At 43.0% G+C, this 18923-nt stretch overlaps 1 protein-coding gene across 3 annotated transcripts in view; it reads right to left on the reverse strand.

The window, feature by feature from the left end:
• Positions 1 to 18923, reverse strand: part of EIF4G3 (eukaryotic translation initiation factor 4 gamma 3) — a 385863-nt gene that overhangs the window by 19886 nt on the left and 347054 nt on the right. For all 3 annotated transcript variants that reach the window (XM_036742705.1, XM_036742704.1, XM_036742703.1), the window contains 9 exons: positions 18392 to 18628; positions 17039 to 17143; positions 12377 to 12509; positions 11643 to 11737; positions 9868 to 9961; positions 8586 to 8703; positions 6900 to 7120; positions 4901 to 5016; positions 4143 to 4315 (listed from right to left, as the gene is read on the reverse strand). In XM_036742705.1, the coding sequence (XP_036598600.1) occupies positions 4143 to 4315; positions 4901 to 5016; positions 6900 to 7120; positions 8586 to 8703; positions 9868 to 9961; positions 11643 to 11737; positions 12377 to 12509; positions 17039 to 17143; positions 18392 to 18628 (1292 nt within the window). The remainder of the gene's footprint in view (positions 1 to 4142; positions 4316 to 4900; positions 5017 to 6899; positions 7121 to 8585; positions 8704 to 9867; positions 9962 to 11642; positions 11738 to 12376; positions 12510 to 17038; positions 17144 to 18391; positions 18629 to 18923) is intronic.

Genomic DNA, 18923 nt, shown 5'->3' on the forward strand with positions numbered 1-18923 from the left:
CAGGGGATGGATGGTGTCTTATGCTAGTACAGCATCTTGGAAGCAGCAGGCATACAGCAGGGGCTAATTCACTCTAAAATGATCTATGGAGAGGACATCTCTTGGATAACAGTAAACTGATGGAAGTTATACTTGTTTGGTAGCCAGGTAAAAGATCCAACATCTCCTAGGGGTGTCAAATACTTTTAAGACCTCAATATTTACAGAGTATTGGCCCCTACGTTCTTCATGTATCCAGGTATGCAGCAAAGACCACATCCACTCTACTGAATTGTGGCAAAAAAACACGTCTAATTCCAGAACACGACTGATGTTACCAAACTGCAGCCTCCACGAGGGTAGGGACCTCATCTAATTCTTCTTTGTGTCCCCCATGGTGCTCAGAACAGGACTGGACATATTGTAGATTCTCAGGAAAGGTGTGCGGAATTGAAATGAGTGTCATTCAACTAGAAAGGAAGAGCTCGTATCACAGGGTTTAGAGCTGGGACTTTAGAGATCATCGAATCCAATGTTTTCATTTTACAGATGAGCAAACAGAAGCCCAGAGAGGGGAAGTGACCTTCCTACGGTCCACTAGGAATTGGCAGAACCAGGATCCAAAGTCAGGTCTCTTCGGACGCAGTGTGCTCTTCCTGCTAGCCCAGGGTGCCTCAGTACTGAGGTTGGCACTGAGTGTTTGTTTTCTTGTGACATTGTGCAGAGATGGAATCATATCACACTGTAGAGAACTAAGGTCGGGAGGGGATAACTAAGGAAAAGATGTGAAGTGAGTTGTAATGCAGAACTACCAAAGGGAAAGCTTTATTTTACCTAACTTAAGAGATGGCTAACCAACTGGCAGAACAAGTACTCCCAGAGAAGGAGGTCTCCAGCAGACCGAGCACAACCTCTATGAAGGCCTTAGGAAAACCAAGACTTGCACAGGATGAGCAGGCACGGAGGGGCTGTGGAAAGTATGCTCAAGGAATCACACCCTTCAAAATATTAAAATAAGACTATCTAATGAGAGATAGGAGGAAGAAAGTCAACTGCAGGACAGATGGTGACTGATGACATTGAATTATGGGCTGCCCGGAACACACCCGCCTCTCAATCCACATCCTTTTTGGGTGAGCCTGTGGAGCCTGTGGACTACTGAACAATACACTAGAACACAAAGCTTAAGTAGCCTACAGAAATGTTAAAATTATTTTCTCCCAAAAGGCAAGAATATCATGGGTACCAAGAAGGGTTCCACTGAAAAAGGGATTCAAGTCAGACCAAACAGCAGAAACAGTAAACCCATCCTCTGAGGTGAAGTCCATGCACACCACATTTTGGGGAGAGCTCTTTGTCAACTGAAAAAGGTGGTTTTAGGATCCTGGGTTACATAAGAAACCACTCCGAATATGTGACAGCCTTTACTGCATACTTAAACAAGAAGAATTGTTTTGAACTGATAAAAAATGGTTCTTTCAACAGCGTTATTTGAATGTCTGTCTCTCTGTCTCTGCCTCTCTCTCTTAATGTAATCCCCACCACGTATAAGTTATTCAGATGACCATCTGGAGCCGGACACTCAAGGAGAGCCTAATAATTTACCAAAAATGCACATCAGACTCCCATCTGACACAATCTAAAGAAAAAACACACTATGTAGAGTGGAAACACTCATACAGCTTGCTTCACATACTTCAAATACAAGTTGGACAGGCTTTGTGGGGAGATAAGAGAGTGGAGGCTGGGCCTGGGAGACCCCTCCTCTCCTGATGATCAGGACCATCACACCCAGCCTGGGAAGGTTCATATGAGAAGACAGCTGAGGACCAGGGTTGCTCCCATGACAAGGCAACTAAGGAGTATTCTTCCAGCATCCCAGGAAATATTCAGAAGGGATATTCTTTGGTGACTTGAGTCCCCAACACTAAAAGTGATGGCAGTGCCTGGTTCAAGGCACTTCTGTGGCAAGAAATCCAATGGCTTCTCTAGGGAAGACTAGAAACCCCATGGGGAAAAAAGAAGGCCCACAAGCTGGCTCATATGCCACAAGGCCTTCCCTGGGTATCTATGGTAGTCTGTTCCTAAGTCCTGATCACCATGTGTTTCTTTGGGACTGTCAGTACTTTCTAATTCTCTGTCTGACCAGTTTAACGCTATAGGCCTTTAGGCTAGTACAGGCCCAGTCTCCACAACTGATTAAACAGGTGGAGAAACAGACGAAGGAGTGGCCTGCGAGAGACAAGCACGCACCTGTCTCCTTTTCAGTTGGAGCAAAATCTCATCCTCAACAAAGGTGTAGCCACCATCTCCCCAGAATAAGTTGTGGATGATACATGTACATTAGGTTAAGGAACTATGCCAGTGTGTCCCAAGAAAAGATCTAGTCTAGGGCTGAAACAGCCCTTGCTTATAAACACTTCTGATCATATCCACCATCAGGTTAGAGAAGTTCCTAGGACTAATTCAAGTGAAAAGTTAAGCAGGCTCATACACCCAATTGTTGTCTAACAAGGTCCCCCTTGTTAGAATGTGCCTTCTGGGGGATCCGCTTTGGTCTAGGGTTTGCACTAGAGCATACCTGAATTTCTGATGTGTCCCAGGAAGCAACCCAGCCTCTCAGGAGTCCTCTCAGCCAAGAATGACCCACAGCCGGGCCAGACCTCCTGGAATGGCTCTGGATTGGAATAGATCTCCTGGCCCCATGCCAGATGTGGACAAACTTCTGGGAGTGATGGGGAGACAGAGTGAGGATGGTAAGGCACTGTGCAATCCAGCATTTCCCCCCCATTTCAGATTCCATAGCATTCATTGGTAAGGTGCCTTGTTATCCTGATACGTAGCAATGTGAGAAGTTGAGAATTATGAACTGGTATACCCAACGCCCCAGCTGATCCAATTTCCTGGATGTCAATATGGAATCAAAGCAAACAGAGCCAGCCAGAGCCCCCTGGATTTTGGTGTTGTTAGAGAATGGATGAGAGCTGAGTTGAGTTTGTCCGTTGAGATGGTGTTATTTGCCCATCTGTTGTCTTTTCCTTGGGTAGATCATGGAAATAAGTCATATAATCTCAATGACTTGGAACTGGGTCATGTATGGTACCATCATCATGGCCTTTATCGATGATCACCACAGAGATTTGTGCCAAATTTCCTTGTTAAATTCAACAGGCACAAGTCAACTTCACCAGACTCCAGGTCATTGCAGGGAGCCAACTCTTCTGATTATACTAGCAGGGAGATGTTTCCCAATACCTTGAGGCCTTCTTCAACATAGTCCTATGAATTATTTTCCCTGTATGTTTAATGTTAGTCTCTCAATGCACTGTATGTGAGGATATTTCCATGGCAGGCACTGGCTGGGAGATCTGTGATGCCAGATCTAACAGCAAACTTGGATGGCAGGATTCAAGAGAAACTGAGTGCTGAATACCAGTGACAGCTGGAACTTCATTGGACGAGATTCTGTCAGGAACCACAATGAAGCAAACCTGGAATGGATTCTATGAATGAGACACCAAAGACTTATAAACTTCCACGGAACCACAATGGGCATAAAGGTTAGAATCTTTTTGAAGCAGTAAGATACAAAACATTTTTATGTCAAGTCAACAGTTGCCCAGGATAGAAAGCTTTTGCCCTCAAGATATTCATGCAGTTGTTTTTATGAACTGAATTGATAAGTTTTCTAGAGTTTGCACATTTTGGGGTGTCTCTGCTAAACTCACCCCAAACTACCTAAGGTTAAGAATGCAGCAAAACTATAGGCACATACAGGAAGTATCTGTATCACAGGCACTTAGCACAGTGCCTGGCACGCAGTAGGCATTTCATCAATGCTTGTTGCCTCGATGCCTATAAGGAGGAGAAGGGATTGCAGTAGGCATTCACTTGGGTAATCAGATCAGCACCTCCGAATAAAATCTATTTGGCTAAATTTATCATTTGCATTTTCAACCTTTCCACATCTCACTAGACACCTCCTCAAAGAATCCGTACAATCAGCAAATTGTTGTCAAAGCACAGCCCAGTGGACATTGGATATTTCTGTCCATGGAAGAAGCTGAAAAGAGAGAAGAGTCACAGACAGGAAACATAATTTTACAATTCACCATCGCCCAAGAGCCTGATAACTGATGGTTGTCCTTGAGGAGGATACCAACCCTTTGAAGAAGTCCTGTTTGCTGAGTTTTTCTGATTGCACCAACTGGTGGAGTAACTGGCCCATGTGATCCCTGGTGATCTGACTCCTTTCCAGGGTGGACTCCACTCCCACTCGCACAAAAATAGGCAATAGGTTCTGTGCATTTAGTTCCTCTACACACTGCATGGCTTCCTGTTCAAATAATGGAAAGTGGTATAATTACTTTAATAACTGGGACAGTATCAAGCAGAGAGGGCCAAATAAATGAACGCTTAACATTCATAACAAGGGCACAAAAAGCATCATAAAACAGGCCCTTTGTTGTAGCATCTGTTAAATGACGAATGCCACAATTCATGCCATGGCATCTGGTTTGTGGATTCTCTGACCTTTCTTATAATGTGTGTAAGGATATGATTGCCTTTTAGAATTTTATTAACTGCACGTGCTAGCCTTTCTTCTTTCCTTACTAGAGAATGCAAGTAAACTCATGGGGCCTGGATACACTTATACATAGTTTTGTTAATAACTAAGGCTGTTCTCCCCTTGTTTGGCCCAGCAAATCCCCTGAAGGGGGGATATCTACATGTGACTTATTTATCAAAACAGAAAACTCAGTAAAATACGGATTGGATCCAAGACCCAGTTAGATATTTAATGATTACTTTGTAAATCCAGAACAAGGTTCCAAGGGACCTTATAGATTTCTTAGCAGAAGACTCCTCATTTTAATGACTCCCTATCACATATAGCATCCTGCATATTTATTTTGTTTACCTTAAAATCATTAATGTGTAGGAATTCATCAATAATAGATTTAGACTTTCTCTCCATTTCCTCCTCTGACAATGTAGGCTTTTCAGGAACTGGAGCTGTGGGAACATCTGGTTTAGCTGGTGGTAAGGAAAAAAAGATAGAGACAATTGAGAAAGGGCACCGTTGTGCCCTTTCACCCGAGTGGGAGTACACAATTTCTTATTAATAGTTATGTTTATTAAACACTTAAAATTCTAGATGAGTACTAATCCCTAGTAAGAAGCTTCAGTCTACTACAACAAAGAAAAAAGTAGCAAGATGATAGCTCTCAGCATTTAATACCTTGTTTTTACTATATGTTTTTCACTAATTAATGATCTTGATAGTTAATAAACAAGGGATATAGAGGTTGCAGACTCTAACAGTAATCTTTAGATGCAAGAGTGGCCATCACACAGGCAAAGGAAGACAGAAAAAGTGCCCAGATGACAAAACATTGGGGGAAAAAAAGTCTTCGAAAAACCAAAAAAGAGGGTAAACCACATTCTTTGGAAATTGGAAGTCTTCTTCCAGGTTATATAAACTCTCAGAAATACAAGTTACAGAGTGTAAGGTTTTTATGAACTATCAGGAGAAACTGTCAATAAGGGAAGCAGCCATGATGAGGAGCTCCCTGAATAGGCCTGTAACGAAGCCATGTCCATGAAGCATAAGCCATCCAAGCTGATAACAGTGCAAAGGAGAAAGAATACCATCTCAGCACCACCCACTCTGCTCCCTTCTCCATGACCTTGTACCACAGAGAATCTAGCACTTAAAAGTGCCTTTTCCTATACCTGCTCAGCACTGCTACTCCACCTTCACCTCCCACCTGTGGCGCTGCCAATTCCTGTGGCAAACACTGATGACACTTCCCTCACTATGGGTTCTGACAGGACGTATGACAGAGTCTACAACTTTTACTTCAAATGACATGTTTTGATTAAATTTATCAAAATAAAATATTGTGTAAAATAAAATAACATCACCATGTGACCTGGAATTAGTAAAGTAGTGGTGGGACCAAAGAACACTTCATACGACAGATTCACAAGCTCCTTAAGCATTTTTAAAACTTCCATAATTTGGCTGTAGGTACTTCCAAAACCACCTCTTAATGGCACTGAAACTCACACATGTTAAAAGTCTGGACCACAACATTACATAATTGTATGTAATGTATTTTGCTTCCAGACCCCATGCCAAACAATTGAGGCTACTGCTGTTAAGAAGGCCAATTCTGTCCTATGGTGGAAGCACTGAAGTCCCAGGACCAACGGGGAGACCAATTGCACTCGCCTTTAAATCCCCATGACAGAGCGTTCCCACCAGAGCTACAAGTGAAGTGACTGTTTTAGAGCTTGCAGGTGAAAACATCAGTGGAACGGAGCATGCGGAAGCCCTGTATAGCCTTTGTGATGGATGTCTTTGTCACTTGGAAGAATTGCTGTTAATTTCAATCCACAGTAACCTGAAGAAGTCAAGGAAGAGCCCCTCCAAGTACATACATGCTTTATACAATACATGTCCAAAAAGGTCAGAGAGGCTAACTTCAGACAAAAGAAAACAGGAAGTGAAGCCTGCCACCCCCTCCTTAGTTGACCATGGGGTGCCTGAATAGCGTGAGTGTCTTCAAAGAGGGCATGCTTATACTGAGCAGATGGGCTGCAGCACCCATGTAGCGCAGGTTGAGCTGAGGGCAATGGTACAGGGAGATTACTGGGCTGTTGCACTGGATGGCAAAGTAGCCTCACGGCTCATTGACACATTCGGGAAGAAGAAGGGGAATCATGAATCAAACGTCACACAGTCAAAACAAGCCAATTACATGTTTTTGAAAATGGCAGCTTAACATCCCCAGCACTGCAGCCCTACCAGGTGTATGTGTGTGTCCTCTATCTCCAGGTATCCTAAGTCAGCTCTGTCTCTTCCCCCACCCCCTGCGGTGACAGACCCTCTCAGAGAAAGCTCGATGGCTCACCTGTTTCCCTCGTCTTGCTGCGGTCCACCTCCATGCCGCTCTTGTCCATGTCCATGCCCCCCGTTAGCTGTTTCACAGTCTCAAGCATCTCTCGTCGCTGTTCTTCTTGGGACTGATTGTCTAACAGATCTTTGCTGCTGCTACCACGCAGGAAGGTGTTTGGACGAGGCGTTGGAGAGGGAAGTGGCTTGTCATTCTTCTCCCTGCCCATGCTTCCTCGACTTCAACACAAAAGAACATTTCTTTAAAAGGAAGGCCAAGTCAGACTTTATCACCTAGCTTGTAAGCTGTTTCCTAATGCTGATCCTCCAAAACCATGACACAAACTGAATAATAACTCTCAGACACATATTCGAGAGACTTCCTGAACGATTTTCAAATACATGAAAAAGCAAAATAATCTTTACAGCATTCCAATATATGAGATAAGAAAGTACCACAGGGAGCTTTTATTAAGATAAAACAATTCTGTTCTCCTAGGTGATAAAGAGGTGTTCATCATGATAAGAATTTTTTTACTTATCTCAATTTATAAAAGAATGATAAGCTGTAGGATGGAAGAGATCTAAAGGCTAGCCAGAACCTGACTAGCCAGAGAACTAAAGCCTGATGCTCTAAGGACCTCACTTATGAGGAATACAGTTAGGAATCAGAGAGGAAGCAAAAACATTCCTCTGAGCAACCACTTTAGACAGCGCCATCCTACCACCTGCTTTACTCAGAGACTTCCAGAGGCCCTCACAGAAGCCACATACTTGTTTTGAATAAGACAGATCCCTGATTTCATAATCTAGTTTCCCAGTCCACAGCACCTCAGAGGAGTGAAGAGGCCTGCTTTGGAGGGGCAGACCAACAATGTTGAGAAATAACACCCAACAGGCTGCTAAAGAGGGGACCTGTCAGAAAGCCTGGGGAAAGCAGTCACAAGGTCTTGGCAGAGACAGCACACTGGGGCTGAACAGCCCACAGAGCTCACAAGCCCCCAAGGGGCCTGCTGTGTGACAGATAGACAGACAGAATGGACACCACAGCTAATACTCACTGTGATGAACCCAAATTATGAAGTTTGAACAATGTTCAGGATATTCTCTTTAAAAAGACAGGGCCATACAGAGTGCATTTTAGAAATTTCACTGCTCCAAATGGTCAGATATAACAATGTTTTGGTGTTTACAGGGGAGAATGTCACATAATGCTGGCCAGAGGAGGCATTACCACATGAGCTCCTGAAAAGTGGAGTAGGCGGGAAAAGAGAAGCTAAAAGAGACTTGTGAAACTGAGAAGGGAAGCAAATTTGACATGGAATCCAGATTAAGTGAAACAGAGAAGGGGAGGGGGCACAACTGCTCTAACTTGAACTCCTAAGTTTGACACCATGGGACCTAACAAAGAAAGGATGCTTCTCTCCTCCCTGCAGACCCTGCCTTGCTGGCACTATCTCTAAGAGAGATTTGCTTTCTGGTCACCAGTTGGGTGTCTGGCCCTCCCTGGGCTTCACAGAATAGGGAGACTCAGGGAGTCAAGGAAGAAGCCATGATACCAAGCAGAAGGAAAAGGCCATGTCACAAACAGGGGCTAAAGACAGTTGGTTGTTGCAGTGGCTGTCCCTTCTCCGGCTTCACAGACTCAGAACCTTGGTTCCAGGGCCCCATTAGTCACCAGAGCAGGCAGGATACTTCCTCTTACCTAGTTAAGGCCCTGCGAGAGTCAAACTCCAGAGGAGTAGATGAAGCAGACACAGATGATACTGGAGGTTGCAGAGGGGAAAATCTGTTCAAACTAGTGGCACTTGATCGTAAGGAGTCTGGAAATGGTGAAAGATTTAGAAAAGAGAGACATTAGAAGGAATGTATACATGAAGGAAAGTGACAGCTCTATAGTCATTATAAGCATTAATTAACACTTTAAAGATGACTGCGAGGACCAACTGTTTCCCCCAGGGCTTCTAAGAAGGTTTCTTCATCAAACATTCATTCCTCAAGTAGCTCCCTATGAAAGAACAACATGCCAGGTGCTGAGAGAGGTGCAAGGACAATTAACAAATGGTTCCTACTTTTCCTTGTGGAGTCTCGAATCTTGTTGAAGGGGAAGAAAATTATGTCACAAAAACAAATATTCAATAACTATAAAATGTGGCATATGTACATATGATAATAAAAGCATAATCAATTAAGATCTTATTTGTAAAAAAAAAAAAACTGCTCAGGACAGTGCCTGACACTCTACATAAATGCTGATGTTCCTTCCCTTCTCTATAACAATACAGGAGCTGTGAGAGAGGCTGACAGTTGGAAACAGCACTCCAACCAAGAGGGAGGGATCAGGGAAGGCTTCCTGGAGAAGAAGCACTTGAGCTTGGCGTTTTCCAAAGGTGGGAGAGAGAGAGAGAGAGAGAGAGAGAGAGAGAGAGAGAGAGAGAGAGAGAGAGGGAGAGAGAGAGACAGAGAAAGAGAAAGAGAGAGAGAGAGAGGTGTGTGTGTGTGTGTGAGGGGTGGGGGGGGGAGAGGAAGGAGAGAGAGAGAGACTGAGAGAGACAGAGAGACAGAGATAGAGAGAGAGATTGATTTTCTAGGAAATGGTGAGAATAAAGTCAAAAAGGGCTTGAGAAGTGTTGCTACAATGCTGTCCAAAACAGGCCTGAACTTCACTGCCATTACGGTATTGAGGGTCAATGCCTGTTTCTCATTTACTGATGGGGGGTGGGGGTGGGGAGGGCACGGTGGTACCAGTTAAAGAAGGGTGACAAAGGAGAAGGGATGCAGTAACTTGTGAGGCCTGAAGGGAAGGAGTGGGGTCTCAAACAGACCATGGGACTGAAATGAATGCAGGAGGAGGAACAACTGCCATAATTGGGTGACAGCCTCCCCTACCAACCCGGACAACAACCCAAAGGGAGCTCTCGATTAGTCTCCGAGTTCTGGGAATCACTGGGGTGACTGACAAGCCCTCCTAAGTTCCCTCCACTTACCCGTGTCGCTTGCTTTTGCTCCCCCGCTGCTGCCTTTCCCCCAGCTGCCCAACTGGGCTTTAGGCACAAGTTGAATCTTCTCATCTATTGTGGGCTAGAACATAAGGGATCTTAGTTGAATATGGGCAGCAACCAACAGAAGTCAAGCCCGGGGTCCAAGTTCTAACACTCAGGATCGAGGTACAGGGAGCCTATTTACACTGCCCCCCAGTCTTAAATGGAGGCCATATGCACCACAAGGAAGCACAACACCAAATTCTCCCCCAAACGAACACTGGTTAGCTACAACTCCATAGGATTTAAGACACAAGACACAAGAAAACGGAGAAAACAAAAACACGAGTCACCCAAAACACCAGGTAAAGACACAGTGAGGGAAAGTGAGCATGCAATGAGTGAGGACATAGGGAGAAGTGCTGGAACCCTGGCAATGACAGACCAAGAGTCCCCCCCCCCACTTTTGTCCTCTGACCAGCTTTTGGGTGAACAGGTCTAGCGGTCTGAACACATTTCAGCACCCCGTTTTAGTAACCATGACAACGACTGTCACTCACATTTTTATCATGACATCACAGATTACATGGTCCAAGCCCATCCTTTTACAGATGAGGAAACTAAGGCTCACAGAGGGGAAGTGACTTCCTAAGGTCCTACAAGGAGTCAGGGGCAAAGCGTGAACTCTGCGGCCTCCTAAGCCATACCTCTTTCCATCCATCCTAAGCACGATGCCTCTCCGGGCACATCCATGCTCTCCACTGGGCCACCCTACCTCCACAGGAGGCCCAGAGAAGGGGCCAAGGCCCAGAGAAGGAAGGTGACTAGGCCCATGGAAATGCAGCTGCCAAGCATCAGCCCCCGTGACTCCATGAGTCCTTCCTGTGTTCCCCATCTAAGCTGTCACTAATACTACTTTTCTGATCTCAATAGTGCAAATTCCACTAAAGGAAAATATTTTAACATAAGGACTCACAAATCCTTGAGCACTGTTCAAGGAAGGTGCTCCTTTGCTCTGCTGTTTCTATCCAGGGATTATATTTGCCTACATTATTAGCTTTAAAAGTCAGAAAATGTTTTTTAATGCCCACTAAAGTCTCCTTCTAATGCCTCAGCATGTCATGGAGGTAGCCTGGATTTCTGAAAAGCCAATGCCAAAGGAGCCCAAAGTCAGGCCCCTCAGACCATGCTGGCAAGGCTCTGCATGGGAGCTCCAAGATGGCTGACTGTCATCAGAGGACTATCTTGGCTAAGCCTAGAGAACCTCATTCCTGTTGGGAGGGCTCACCATTTGTACAATGCAACTTGTTTACCACCATATTTGATGACGTCATCTACTCAGGCATGTTTTTATCCATGGCATTGGTTAAAACATCAAATAACAACAGTTAGCTAAGGAAAGAACCCTGGGGACCATGATGGTTCATAAAGCATTTTCTTCACAACAACCCTTTTGAGGGAGGTAGTTCCCATGTTACAGATGAAGAAACTGAAGTTCAGAGTGGCTTAAAGCTATATAGCTAGTGAGCAGCAGGGCTAGGACTCAGGTCTAGTGTTCTTTTTAATGGTTCATGATGCTTCCCATGGGAATGTCAGGCCATTGAAAGATGTAGTGACTTGTCTGCAGTCACTCAGCCAGCAGGTAACAGAGGTGGGGCTTGAGAACCCATGTCACCCTGGCTTTGAGGCTATCCTCTCTACCTACGCTGTGTAAATAAGGTTCCTATAGAACAAGGTGCAACTGGAAGGATTCTAAAGCCCTTTTAAGACACAAGGCTCACCTTGGTGATTTTGAGGAATTTGGAGGGGTCCAGCACACGGCTGTTCTTGGCCCCCTGCACAGTGTTCCACCCACCTTCATCCACTCTTTGAACACCTACAAAAACAGACATAGTGAGTCACACCTCCCATCACACTCGGGGATGCTTTACAAAGGTCAGTCAACTAACTGGCTGACTTAGAAATGGTGGATAATAAAAACACAGAGATGGTAGTTACAACAAAACGCTTCATAAACACGCTGGAGCTGAGCCTGACAACCCTCGGAAGGTTTTAACACTCAAGATCGAGGTGCAGATATCTCCAGTGCCCCCCAGCCCTAGACGGAGGCCATCTACAATCATAATAAAGACCAATACCAAATGTCCCCCCAGTGAACACCTGTTAGCTTCGAGGAAGGTCCTGCAAGGAGTCAAGCCGTATTTTAAAGAAGAAATTAGAGACCACCAGTGAGTAGCGGAGCTGAGGCTCCAAGTCAGTTCTTGACCTCCAAGCCAGTGGTTCTCCCCACCACGTTATTCAGACACTCGGCCCCTGGCATGTGTATTTCCTCTTAACTATTCGAAATGATTAGATGATGTTTAATCTACTCGATTCATATTCCAAAACCAATCTCCTTAGGGCCTTTTGAAACAATTCCTGTTCCAAACAAAGAATCATTCCAAATCTGTCTCCCATGCTTCCCTCCCAGCCAAATTCCTCTAACACTGGGTACTTTCTCTTCATTAAAAATTACCTGGTCTTCTCTTTTCTTTGGTCATGAGCTGTTGGACCTTTCTTTGTTCTTCTTGCTCTTCAATTTTGGCCTCTTTGTGAATCTGTTCAATAGTTTTGGGGCCTTGATCTGCCCTTCGGGACACCCAATTACACTGTGAAAGGAGTAAAGGGGAAGCGATAAGCCTTAAAAAACATCTGGACCAGGAGACCAGACACTTGGCTCTAGTTCTGGGTCTGGTTCCACCATTATGCTGGGTAGCCATAGACAACCCTAACCCTCAGGGGCCTCTTCTCTACAAAATGAGATGAGTGAGGGTACAGAAGGGGAAGGAAGGTGGATCTCTGACTTTCCTGTGGACACTCCCCCTGCCAATGCAGATCAAAACCCTTTACAGCCTTCTCATTCTCTGTGATTCTTGTCTGTGTCTTTTTGCAAATCCAGTCAACATATCAGAAGCCTTTCTCTGGTTCTTTTAGTATCTTGGGGAAATCAGCAAGCCACTGGAGCTATCCATCTGTTACTGTCTTAAACTTAGTATATAAGCCAGGCCTAAAACCTCTGCTGATTAATTATGTCCCTTTTATGCCACTTCTTGCATATGAGTTCCCCATCATTTGTTATGTGCTAAACTGTGTCTTGTGGGTTCTTTGTAATTTGGATTACTATGAGATTACAGTTTACCATGAACTTGAGTAGCCACACAGAGTTCTGAGAACAATGCTATTAAAGAGATGGACTTTAGGGAGCCTTCAATGGGCAATTTCCCACATACAATCCAGTTCACTCTCTAGATCCCCACTCAACTGTAAGTCCAACATATTGTCACCTCCAGCACTGATCTCATCTGTATGCAAATTAGATAACATAAAACATTTATATGCTTTAAAGGGCCATGTAAATGCCAGCAATTACTTGGTCACATCCAGCTGCTTTTTACAACTTCAACTCCTAGAATCATGGAGCTGGAAAGGACTTTAAGGAGCCATTTAAATTTAACTCCCTCACTTTACAGATGAGGAAACTGAGGCCCATGGAGGTTAAGTGATTTGCCCAAGGTCACACTGCCAAAGCCACATGATAAGCATCAGAGTTGGGATCTGAACCTAGGTCCTTGCAGCTTTCTCAAATATCAATGTGGCAATTCCACTATCACTGTTGATGAGAATAGATCATGATTAAAAATAAAAACAGATCTGTTTCATTTCGAGTCTATTTGTTGTTTTTCTTTGAATTTTGGGAATGAATACTATCACCCTGATCCAGTTCATTTGGACCTTATGGAGAGGGTCATTTTCTCCTCAATTGATCTTAGAAGAAAGTGAACCAAGTCTTCTCCCAAGTTTTAAGATATTCTCCCGCAGATGACCAATGAACTTGTACTTGATGCTGGGTGTGTGTTGGGCCGCCACACAGCTCCACTTGTCAAGGAAATTAAATGTCTGATCAACAAGGCAGTTCTTAAATTCTTTAAGTTCTTCTGTTTTAACAACTCTTCTACGTTGGTTAAATTTCTTTTTTCCCCCTTAATAGTATCCCCCTCTCAATTACACATAAAGATGGTTTTCAACATTCATTTCTGTAAAATTTTGAGTTCCAAACTTTTCTCCCTCCTTCTCTCCCTTCCTTGCCACTCCCCAAGACAGCAAGCAATCTGATACAGGTTACACATGTACGATCATGTTAAACAGTCCCACATTAGTCATGTTATAAAAGAAGAATCAGAACAAAAGGGAAAAACCACAAGAAAGAAAAAACAAAATACAAAAAAAGAGAAAATAGTATGCCTTGATCTGCATTCAGACTCCATAGTTCTTTCTCTGGATGTGATTAGCATTTCCCATCACAAGTCCTTTGGAATCGTCTTGGATCACTGTATTGCTGAGAAGAGCTAAGTTAATCATAGTTGAAAATCTCACAATGTGGCTGTTACTGTGTACAGTGTTCTCCCGGTTCTGCTCACTTCACTCTGCCATCAGTTCATGTTAACTCTTTCCAGGTTTTTCTGAAATCATCCTGCTCATCGTTTCTTATAGAACAATAGATTCCATTAAATTCATATACCATAACTTGCTCAGCCATTCTCCAATTAATGGACTTCCCCTCAATTTCCAATTCTTTGCCAACACAAAAAGAGCTGCTATAAATACTTTTGTACATGTGAATTCTTTTCCCTTTTTTATGATCTCTTTGGGATATAGACCTAGTAGTGATATTGCTGGATCAAAGGATATGCATAGTTTTATAGCTGTTTGGGCATAGCTCCAAATTGTTTTCCAGAACCATCGGATCAGTTCACAACTCCAGTTGGGTTACACTTCTTAAAGAAACATTGTTAAGAGTCAAATTTTGTCTATTCATCATTTTTTCAGCCTTTTAAACCCAGTGAGGGTAGATGGCTATAGTAATGATACATAATTCATCACAGTTTTATTCTTTCTTCTAATTTGGTATTTACTTTTATAGCTGCTCTGCCCAATTAAGGAGTGATAAAGAGATGATGCCAAAATGAATTCTATGCTCAAGGCAAGCTATTAAATGTCTGTTAAAGATAGCCAAGTTACTTTTTTTTATGTCATCCACTGTTTTATGATTCTCTTGGTTGAACTGTTTAATTCATGATGAATGGGTCTGAGTCTTCTGGATAGTCCATTAGTCTTGGCCTCTTCCATCTATTGATCTTGAACCAAATGGTCCAAAATAGTTTTCTCTGCTATCTCCCATGCTTACATTAGCATTTTCATCATCTGCTGAGTATCAAGGTATGTTTATTTGGTTTGGAGGATCCTAAATTCTTCAAAAAAGTTTTCTCTAAATTCTTCCTCTATGTAGGATGGCATTTAAATTGCATTTATCTTCACGGTGGGTCTATAATGGGAGAAGAACAAGCATCCCAAGAACTGTTTCTTTAGATGTCTTGAGGTACATGACAAAACAAATTCCCCTAATATCTTTATTCACCTGTTTAATAGTACAACATTCTCCATTTAAGTCCAACTTCCTTTTATTGTTAACACTGATATTTTATTCTTTTAATGATGAAAAAGTTTTGCCAGCAACTTGTTTATGTCTTCTGATTTTAATTACGCAATCACAAGTAGCAGTGCTTAAAAAGTTAGTACTATGCCATACAAGTTTAAATAGACAGCACAGAATCTAAATTCTTTCTGTGGACTGGTTGCTTTTTTTCTCTCTCAGGGGAGTTTTAAGACACTTACCAATTACTCTAAACAAAATTTTACAATTTTAAGAGCTATCTCCTTCCTTCTCTTTTCCTAGTTCCACTCTTTATGCTTGGTATCAGATGGAAGACTTTTCGTGTTGATTAATAAGGATGATGATAAGGTAGAGTGCTTCCAAAGAGGGCCATCAAGATGGTGAAATGACCCAAGGTTACATTATAGAAGTACTCGCTCTAAGGATTTGGGTGTGTTTCTCTTGGCAAAAAGAATACTTACAGGGGAAATGAAATCAATATAAGTATGAAGGAGAGATTCTTTTTCAGGTGTGGGTGAGACTGGTTTCTGAGAACTTTAACAACTCTGGGATTCACAAGATTAACCTGGGATGAGAGAGTGTGTTTTGGTGTATTTCTTGGAAGAACTAGACTCTTTAGATAACTAGAGATAGGGTGAAAGAAGATCCTCAAACAGCAGCGTGGAACAAGAATAAAAGCCTGAGAGATTTCACCTTGGACAAGGTGGGTGTGTGGGATGGGCAGATTAGTCAGGAAAAACTTAGGAGACATGGATGGGCAGCTGGTAAATGGATGTAAATAAGTTAAAAGCAATGGGTCCTTTTGGAGTGGCCTCTGGCCACTGAGAAGATAAAAGATTCTTTCAATTCTCAGAATCTAGAAACCTCTAACTAAGAATAGAACAGATGTCACATGAAGAAGGTGTTGGTGGCCTGGACAAAGGACTTTTTCAGCCTGTGACCCTTCATGTATGTACTTATGTCTCTCAGTCAGTCAACAAAGCATTTTTAAGCACCTCCTAAGGACTAGGCCCTAGTGCTAAGAATATAAAGAAAGGCAGAAAGTTTCTGCTCTCAAAAAGCTCATGTTATGTTTTTATTTTAATGGATTTTTATTGATTCTTTTGTTTTCATATCACCTGCATTTGCCCCTGTATTCCTCCTTTCTTTTCCCAATCCACAGAGCTCTCTCTCATAAAAAAGAGGAAAAACCTTCATCAAAACCTATCAACACATGATATTCCTCTTCAGTAGTCTACATCCATATACCTCCTTTTGCAAAGGAACAAGGGGAGGTACTTATAGCTCTTCTTTGAGACCAAACTTGGTTTTGAAAAGTCTGCAATGTCCCATAAAGTACCATGTGCTAGAAACAGAGAAAATATTTTATTGAAGAAATAATTTTACATCTTCAGGGAAAATATGAGGAAAGGAAGACAAGAAGGAGGAAGAGATTCTGGAGGTAAGTGGTGCTAGTGGGAGAAATCACTGAAGTTGACAACAGGAAAATGAACAAGGAAACTTTAATTTCAAATATGGTCTTGCTTCTTTGTCCCATAATTTTTGGGATATTTTTATTTTTAGGTAAAAGAATCAAATATAAATATAGTTTGAAAATAATATATATGTTGTTTCTGAGCAATTACTACATCTATGAGAACGTTCCTTGAAAAGGAGTCAGAGTAAAGGGTTTGCTTCCCCACTCACCAGCCTTAGGTCGATTACGTCCTGAAGCATGAAGCGGATCCTAGATGACGTTTTTCTCTCTTTCACGATTTTCTCCATCTGATTAAAATATTGGTCCATACGAGGCTGTCAGAAATAGAATCATCAGTATCTATAGAGACTCGGAGTGAATCCTATCATAACCCTGATGCTGCAGTACATGGCACAGAGGAGAACACCACATGGACCACTGCTGACTGCACAGATATTGCTAAGCTCTGAGGAATCCCTATAATAGGTCTGGAGGCAGGTCAAAGGATCATGGCTCCAGAGCTGGAGAGAAGCTCAGACGTCACCTGGTCCAACCCCTCATTTGACAGGTGAGGAAACCAAGACCCTGAGAAGTGAAGGGACTTGCCCTGGGTCACACACGTGGGATTTGAATCCAGGTCCTCTAACCCCAGAGTGCTACACTGTCTCCTACATGCAATAAGATCAATACTGAGAAATGACCTTCTCCAGCTCTTATAAGCTGAAGGCTTTGGAACACTCACATCAATTTAGCTTCCATGGATTTCCCTCGAGTGCCCCCAAAGACATTGCTCTGAGACCCAACGACTGCAGGCCTGCCCTTCATGGGTCCTCTCAAGCTAGAGGGAATGCTCACAGGTACTCATGCTTATGACAGGAAGGCTTCCATGGACCAGTGAGAAGAAAAATGGAAGCCTCACTTCCATCATTTCTTACAGCACAACCTGCCATTACATTCAGACCAGGCCCTGACTGATAGGCACTCCCTCTGTTTCCAGTTCTTTGCCAGCTTGGGAGATGCCACCTTTGTACCTAGGGGTTATTTTTCTCTTTCTTTGATCTCTTTGGGTCATAAGCCTTGTAGAAATTTTTCTGTGTCAAAGAGTCTGCCCACTGTAGTGACCTTTTGCTGATAGGTCCAAACTGCTTTCTAAAACTGAGAGAATAACTGATACAGTAAAATCAACACTGCAAACATGAACAACACTTTAAGGTTTTCAAGAGCTCTGACCGATGCAATGACAACCAGGACTCCAGAGGACCCATGATCAAGCCCACTGCCCATCTCCGGATGCAGTGGGGAAGGATAATTCAAGATGCAGAACAAGACATGCTTTTTTTTTTGATGTGGACAACATGTACATCATTTGCTTGACTATACATATCTGTTAGGAGAGTTTCATTTTTCTTTTTGTGCAGGGTTGGGCATAGGTGGGAAAGGAGAGAAAATAAATGCTTTTTCATTAAAAAAGAAAGAAAATTTAATTTAAAAAAAATGGGCATAAAGTATCAAGTACACTGTGGAAGGACTTCTTGTGGAAAAAAATCCCATATTCTACTGTTAGGTGTCAATTCCTCCTTTACCTTCGCTTTCTCAAAGTCTAGGTCTTTGCCAATCGTGGTGAGCAGGCGGCAGAGGCACTCAAGGGACTCTTCATCATGGTTTTTTAGCAGTTTCACTACACAGTCGTGCATGATGGCCTCTGTTAGCATTTTAAGTTTAAAAAGCTCTCCAATGAATTTGATGTTGCCAATAGATCTTCGCCGGGCTTTGTCCTTGGCTTCCTCTAGTTCATCGTGAAGTCTTGTCTTCTCCTCTGGCTACAGTAGGATGGGAAAACAGACTTCATGACAAGGGAAGCTACAGTGAATCATTAGATTCTAAAAGCTAGAATGGACTCGACAGAGCATCTGGTTCATTCTTTTACTTCAATCAGGAGTTTCCTTCCTAACGTGCTTGATGATCATCTGCCCTCAAAACAATGTGGAAGCAAACACCGCATGCAAGGGAACCTAATCCACTTCTGGACATTTGCAATACCAAGATGTGAAATCCACTCCCCGCCTGCAATTTCTGGGCCCTCATCCAGCCCTTTGGAACTCCCAAAATAAGTCT

The sequence above is a fragment of the Trichosurus vulpecula genome, chromosome 2, assembly GCF_011100635.1.
Source record: "Trichosurus vulpecula isolate mTriVul1 chromosome 2, mTriVul1.pri, whole genome shotgun sequence".
NCBI classification, from domain to species: Eukaryota; Metazoa; Chordata; class Mammalia; order Diprotodontia; family Phalangeridae; genus Trichosurus; species Trichosurus vulpecula.